The sequence below is a fragment of the Aegilops tauschii genome, chromosome 1 (assembly GCF_002575655.3).
Source record: "Aegilops tauschii subsp. strangulata cultivar AL8/78 chromosome 1, Aet v6.0, whole genome shotgun sequence".
Lineage (NCBI taxonomy): Eukaryota > Viridiplantae > Streptophyta > Magnoliopsida > Poales > Poaceae > Aegilops > Aegilops tauschii.
In genome coordinates this window covers 446,624,656-446,632,362 of record NC_053035.3, presented here as the reverse complement: position 1 = coordinate 446,632,362, position 7,707 = coordinate 446,624,656, and the positions used below count along the sequence as shown (strand labels likewise).

The 7,707-nt window shown below is 52.3% G+C and overlaps 1 protein-coding gene across 1 annotated transcript; it reads left to right on the top strand.

Moving 5' to 3' along the window:
• The first annotated feature begins 1,747 nt into the window (after positions 1-1,747).
• Positions 1,748-4,576, top strand: LOC109739617 (calcineurin B-like protein 7). Its single transcript, XM_020298691.4, has 9 exons — positions 1,748-1,854; positions 1,998-2,161; positions 2,445-2,527; positions 2,644-2,703; positions 2,933-3,041; positions 3,238-3,290; positions 3,828-3,908; positions 3,978-4,090; positions 4,191-4,576. Exons 2-9 carry the CDS (start codon positions 2,083-2,085, stop codon positions 4,258-4,260), a joined length of 648 nt encoding a protein of 215 aa, XP_020154280.1. The 5' UTR covers positions 1,748-1,854; positions 1,998-2,082; the 3' UTR covers positions 4,261-4,576.
• Positions 4,577-7,707: the final 3,131 nt, after the last annotated feature.

Sequence of the window (7,707 nt, the reverse complement as noted above, 5' to 3'; positions counted from 1 at the left end):
AAAACCTCCCGCCTCTCCTGCTCTTTCCATCCAACGCACGTATTGCTTCCCACACCGCATTCATGTCGGCCCAGAGCACGTAGCGGCTGGCATTGAAGCTGTGCGACGCTACTGGACGGAAAGGCGGCGCTGACTGATGCGAGCTCTCGGGTATCGTCGCTTAAATGCGGACGTCGCATCTCGAGAAACTAACCCTGGCCGTTGTGCCGCATTGAAGCGGGCTGACCAGTCCTTCACATGGCCTGTTCGTGGCTATATATGCCGTGCTCCAACGATGCCATTCACACCTCCTCCTCTCCGAGCCCCTCCTCCTTCCTGAGCCTTTCCAACTCCGGCGATGCTGAAAAATCATGGTTCTCCCACGCCGGCAGGAGGCAACGGCAGTGGATCTTTGTCAGGCTCACGGCATCACTGCCACCGCAGCAGCTGCGCCTCCTCGTGGAGACCACTATGACAAAAGAGGAATTTGTCCGTCAGATGTAGCTGATGATGGAGTGGTCACTTCGGGAGCATGGCGCAACACTGCCCTCGACGCCGCGTCTCGTCAAGGAGGAACCGCCACGCTACCGCGTCAACGAGGAGCCTGCATCTCCTCTTCGGCGCGTCAAAGAGGAGCCAACATACCCCCACGCAACCGCAACGACGTCGAGATCGTACGTCGCGTCAAGGAGGAGTCGGCGTCACCGACAAGCAACCATGGCTTCCAAATCGGGCGCCGCATGAAGGACAAGTCGGCGTCACTAATGCCGCATAACCGGTAGGGCCAGATCGACGGGCCAGCCTCGCCGCAACTGGCGCAACCAGATCATCGTGGGTGAATTGCCGCCGGTGACCGCCAAAGCATGTGGCCGCATCCTCCACTACCTCGGTGGTGGCGGTGGCAACGGTCCCTCGGGATTGCGGGCCGTCGTGTCCGCCGAGGAAAGGGCGGAAGGCAGGCGGTGCGGTATGAGCATGGCAACACTACCCGTCGCTCTCGTTCGCCAAGTTGGACGCGAGCTGGACTTGGTCCACAACAACCCCAAGTTGGACGCGTGCTGGACTTGGTCCACAACAACCCCAACCTCGCCATCGTCTGAGCCGCCGACTACTCCGTCACCACCGTAGACACGTCTGCGAGGCTCCGCCGCCGCCTTGATGGTGAGGAGTGGTCGCTTAGCGACTCCTCCGCCAATGCTGGCAGGGGCAAAGGCCGCTACCAGGGCTCCACGAGCACCATCGGCATTGGCCACGGCGGCCCTCACCATGCACAGGAGGAAGCTGAGCGGCTCCTTTGGAGCGCCAGGCTATAAACTTTAGTTTTTTTCAGTTATACGGCCAAAACATCTGTCGCTTTATGTAAATTATATCCGAACATGAATGAAATCCGACGTGTTTGCTGAAATTTGTACCGTTTGTTTAAATCCGGTTTGAATTGTATGCAACTAGTTTTGAATGGTCGGCTTCTGCATCGGAGTCTGCGGACGGATGCGGTGTCCGGTTTGGGATGAGCGTTGGAGACGCCCTTGATATATGTTTGTGTGTTGCATACTGATAAGAGGGAATGCATAGATGTGGCGATCTTGTTTGCATGCAAGTCAAGTCAACTTTTGCCTTCCGTGTCTTGTTGTTGTCCGTACTGCAATATTCTGTGCTACACTTGTGTCAGTATGACGTAGATCCCTGGACCCTTGCTCTGTGCACGCGCATAAAATATAAGGTTTCCTTCTTCTAGCTCCTTCCCCGTTGCATCAGCCATAAGCTCGAAGCTAGTCCTGGAAGATGCTACTTTACACACTATCCATCTCTCTCTTCAGCCACCTATAGATCTTTTAGCACCGTGGATCGAACAAGGCATCCTTCGTTGTTTCCCAGGTGACCTTGTGTCTTGGTGTTTCCCTGGCTGCTGACTCTGTTTCTTGGCTGTTTTGCTTTTGCTTGATTCTTTTTTTCCTGGTATAAAATTTAGTAATAATTGGTTTTGTGCTGGTACCAATGTCTTTGCCCTTTTGTCTTAGGTGTTTTCTTCATCCCTTTCTGCAAGAAGACGGCTGTTAATCATAAGAAAAAGGCTGGGTTTGTTAGCCTTGTGAGTGGGTCTGTATGGGCTGTGCATCGTCAAAGCAGTTCAAACGAGCTCCTCGGCATGAGGATGCTGCTCTTCTGGCCAAAGAGACCACATGTAAGAACTTCTAGCTTCTCCTTTCTTTCTGATGATTTTTTCAGTGCAAGAATGAGTCCATGCGTTCCCCCTGTTGTTTAATTTCTACTCCTTCCATTCCTAAATACTTGTCTTTCTAGATATTTTAACAAGTGACTACATACGGAGCAAAGTGAGTGAATCTATACTGTAAAATATGTCTATATACATCCGTATGTGCTATGTGGTACTTCATTTGAAATAACTAGAAAGATAAATATTTAGAAACGGAGGGAGTAACTAATTTCTTCCCGCATGCATGCAGTTTCTTTGGATGAAGTGAAGGCCCTCTACGAGTTGTTTGAAAAGATTAGCTATTCTATATTCAAGGATGGGCTCATCCACAAGGTATACATCTGGCCTATTATATCTTCTTGTAGCTAGGCTAATCTTCTCACTGAGGCAGCAAATTCACCATGTGGTTCCTTCTGAAAATTCCGGTTGAACTACCTTCTTTTTAACAGGAGGAGTTCCAACTTGCTCTCTTCAGGAACAGCAATCGGAAAAACCTTTTTGCCGATCGGGTCAGCTCATAATTTTTACACTACTCCAGTGCTCTGAATAGCTATAATTTCTCGAACAATTTGGGTGTCCTTCAGTTTTGGCATGACGGCTTTGACAGCAAGACGAGCCAGTAGATTGAGCCTGGATATTATTATCTGTGTGACTGTAAAATTGTTCCAAACTGATGCACAAATATCTCATATCAGATCAACTGTACAACCTGTTCATATGTGTATTCCACTACTGCAGATATTTGATCTGTTCGATCTGAAGCGAAATGGTGTGATTGAATTTGACGAGTTTGTTCGGTCCCTCCAAATTTTTCACCCAGATACTCCCATGGCAGACAAGATTGCATGTACGAAACCAGCTCCACTTTTCTCCCAGTATTCTATTTTTAATGTGAATGTTGTAAGACATGACTAGCATTTCATAAATTCTGGGTGCAATTCAAGTAGCAATAGCCTGTTATATACTCCCTCCGTAAAAAACGCTCCTATATTATGGGACTTAGGGAGTAGTATATTTGACATCTGGAGGATCCCTTCTTGCAGTTGCATTCAGACTATATGACCTGCGAGGCACCGGCAGCATTGAACGTGAAGAGGTTTGTATTGTCTGTTACTGAAGACTATCATTCTGCACATAATCCCTGTCAACTGAACATGCTACTTCGAGGCCATTTGAGCATACTACCACACACTGCGGTTTGCCGATTTAGATGGTTCTTCCTTCAGCTCTGCCAGTACATCTTGCTTCATCTATCTATTATTGTATATACTAAAAGCAAAATACGGAGAGAAAAAAAAAAGAGAAATCTGCTAGAGATTCTCACACAAACCAGAAACACCAGGCCATTGATCTGGTGGACCATCTTCAATTATTAAATCATAACCATTAGATGTTTGTAAATGTAACTAATTGCATTGTTTGTCAGGCCCATATTTTCATAGACATCATAGCTACAGCTTTAGAAATGACAAATGTTTATAATGATATTTTTAATGATGCCCTCGCATTTGCGAGGGCGACCTTGCTAGTTGGAAAAATAACACAAAGAACATTATATGCGCTAAGTATAGCACGACACACTACCTGTACAATTTGACGTTTGAGTACTTACTGAACCTGATCATTTCTGCAGTTGAAGGAGATGGTGCTTGCAATCCTGAGTGAATCAGACCTACTTCTTTCTGACGACGCTGTCGAACAGATGGTTGATCAGGTACGCCACATCCAGATGAAATGCTGCCGCACAACAAGCGTTAACACTATGCTAACCTATATCCGACAGACATTCACAGAGGCAGACCTGAACGGCGACGGGAGGATAGATCCCGACGAATGGAAAGCATTGACAAGCACGAATCCAGCCTTGCTGAAGTACATGACTCTCCCATACCTGAAGTAAGAGTAGCCACTATATTTTCAGCTTTGGAAAACAATGCTTGAGATTGAAAGACGACTTCTTGAGTCTTGACTGACATCCGAGCATGCTGTGATGCAGGGACATGACCATGTCGTCGTTCCCCAGCTTTATTCTCTACCCTGGAACTGGCGATGAAGAGTTGTACTAGATGCCATCAGCACAGGCATCTGTGGCGTGGCTCTGATCACTCAACTCTCAGGCATAAAGCGACCTTCTGAGCTTCTCTCATGTGGCTTGTGTTTTTCTTTTCGTTCACTGTGCATAACTTTTGCGTCATTTGAAGTTAGTTGTCGTGTGAATCAAGTGGCTTGAATTATTAGTTTCCCCATCTACCAGTCACCAAATGGCCGCAGGGTTTAGGGAGATCTTCCCCGTGGTAGGAGGGGATCCCACCTGCCCCTCAAAATCTGCCGATTGGGAGTTTTGCCTTCGAATCCGATGCAACCAAACGAGACCTTAAAGAGTATACCAGAATAACTGCTTGCGCCGACGGCCTCATCTATGCCGACGGCTCCCGTCGGCATAGATGGACCTATGCCGACGGCCAAGGACAGGTCGTAGGCGTAGAAAAGCCGTCGGCAAAGCTCGAGATACGCCTACGGGGACCGTCGGCATAGCCCGGGCCCACCTACCCGGTCAGCGCTGACTGTTTGACGGCGTTGAAACTACGCAGACGGGAGGTAACGGCGGCCGTCGGCATATCTATGGCAGAAGTATGCCTACGGCAAGGCCGTCGGCATAGACCAGGCCCATGCTCCTCCGCCACATCATCGATCCGTGTGCGCAGCTATGCCGACGGCCTTGCCGTCGGCATATGTTTATTTAGTTTTATTTTTAATTTTGCTTTATACTATCTATGGCGAAGGTATGCCTACGGCACAGCCGTCGGCATAGGCCCCTCTGCCACGTCATCGATCCGTGTGCCATGCCACGTCATCGATCCGTGTGCCATGCCACGTCATCGATCCGTGGGACTGCACCTCCGTGTGTGCACAGATATGCCGACGGCCTTGCCGTCGCCATACATTTATTTTACTTTATTTTTTATTTTTACTTTATTTTGTTATTTTTACTTTATTTTAGTTTTTGTTTTTGCATAAGATAATTATGCCTTATCTAAAAAACATACCCTGATGGTATATCGATTGCCCCCCGTTACGAACGTCGCTATCGCCGTGTCACGGAGGGGGAAACGGTCGACACGAAGGGAATTCTGGTTGGGGGGGGATTCGGGATGTAGCTATGTCACCGAAACATCGCACGGGTCCCGATGCATATGTGAAAGTGTTCAGGCATGCGTAGATGCCCGTCTTGGGGCTCCGCGGTGTGCGCCGGCCCCCTGCACGCAAGGCAGTGCCGCCGTCACTTGGAGGGGGGCAAACCCCGGAGACGCGTGCCGCCTCTTCGGACATGCCACCACACCGTACGGCATGTATGAGGTCCCGGTGCGACGCTTGGGAGGCATTGCTACCCCCGTAGGCCCCCCGTCCCGCCTAACCCTGTAGCGTTTGACCACGGGATCTAGCCCTTTGACTTTGCACGGACGGGCTTTGAGCAGTGGACCTATCCACTCGGTTATGTTAGGTCAGCCCATAGTAACACTTTGGAGCAACATCCGGGCCAGACCCACAGCAAGATCCCCTCCGTGTAGACCCGACGCGTCCGTTTCCCCCCTCCAGGTGCCGGCGGCGGCACCGTCCGTGAGGGGGGCACACCCCGGAGACGCGTGCCGCCTCTTCGGACATGCCACCACACCACCCCGCATGTATGAGGGCCCGGTGCGACGCTCGGGTGGCATTGCTACCCCCCAGGGCCCCCATCCCGCCTAACCTTGTAGAGTTTGACCACGGCATCTAGCCCTTTGACTTTGCACGGACGGGCTTTGAGCAGTGGACCTATCCACCCGGTTGTGGTAGGTCAGCCCATAGGAACACTTTGGAGCAACATCCGGGCCAGACCCACAGCAAGATCCCCTCCGTGTAGACCCGACGCGTCCGTTTCCCCCCTCCAGGCGTCGACGGCGGCGCCGTCCGTGAGGGGGGGCACACCCCGGAGACGCGTGCCGGGCATTTTCACCCGCCACAACACTTCCAGACTTGTGAGAGGTCGCCTACGCAAGATTTGGCGGCATGCTAGCCCCCGGAGGCCGCCGGCCACAGTCGTAGACACGCGAAGAGCAATCCGCGTAGAGGGAATTGTTCAGATACTACTCCATCACGAACAGTTATGAAAAATTACCATCAGTCCTACAGCACATGTGCCCACGTCGTGTAAAAAACTCATGATTTTATCGCGCTCCGAGTATTTAATAATATTCACGCTGCATCGTTACCGCAGAACGTCTACTACCGTGTCATCGCCGTCCGTGAGGGGGGCACACCCTGGAGACGCATGCCGCCTCTTGGGACATGCCACCACACCACCCCGCATGTATGAGGGCCCGGTGCGACGCTCGGGTGGCATTGCTATCCCCCCAGGGCCCCTGTCCCGCCGAACCCTGTAGCGTTTGACCACGGGATCTAGCCCTTTGATTTTGCACGGACGGGCTTTGAGCAGTGGACCTATCCACCCGGTTGTGGTAGGTCAGCCCATAGGAACACTTTGGAGCAACATCCGGGCCAGACCCACAGCAAGATCCCCTCTCTGTAGACCCGACGCGTCCGTTTCCCCCCTCCAGGTGCCGGCGGCGGCGCCGTCCGTGAGGGGGCACACCCCGGAGACGCGTGCCGGGCGTTTGCACCCGCCACAACACTTCCAGACTTGTGAGAGGCCGCCTACGCAAGATTTGGCGGCATGCTAGCCCCCGAAGGCCGCCGGCCACAGTCGTAGACACGCGAAGAGCAATCCGCGTAGAGGGAATTTTTCAGATACTACTCCATCACGAACAATTATGAAAAATAACCATCAGTCCTACAGCATGTGTGCCCACGTCGTGTAAAAAACTCATGATTTTATCGCGCTCCGAGTATTTAATAATATTCACGCCGCATCGTTACCGCAGAACGTCTACTACCGTGTCATCGTCGTTCGTGAGGGGGGGCACACCACGGAGACGCGTGCCGCCTCTTCGGACATGCCACCACACCACCCCGCATGTATGAGGGCCCGGTGCGACACTCGGGTGGCATTGCTATCCCCCCAAGGCCCCTGTCGTGCCTAACCCTGTAGCGTTTGACCACGGGATCTAGCCCTTTGACTTTGCACGGACGGGCTTTGAGCAGTGGACCTATCCACCCAGTTATGTTAGGTCAGCCCATAGGAACACTTTGGAGCAACATCCGGGCCAGACCCACAGCAAGATCCCCTCCGTGTAGACCCGACGCGTCCGTTTCCCCCCTCCAGGTGCTGGCGACGGCACCGTCTGTGAGGGGGGCACACCCCGGAGACGCGTGCCGCCTCTTCGCACATGCCACCACACCACCCCGCATGTATGAGGGCCCGGTGCGACGCTCGGGTGGCATTGCTACCCCCCCCCCCCCCAAGGCCCCCATCCCGCCTAACCTTGTAGAGTTTGACCACGGCATCTAGCCCTTTGACTTTGCACGGACGGGCTTTGAGCAGTGGACCTATCCACCCGGTTGTGGTACGTCAGCCC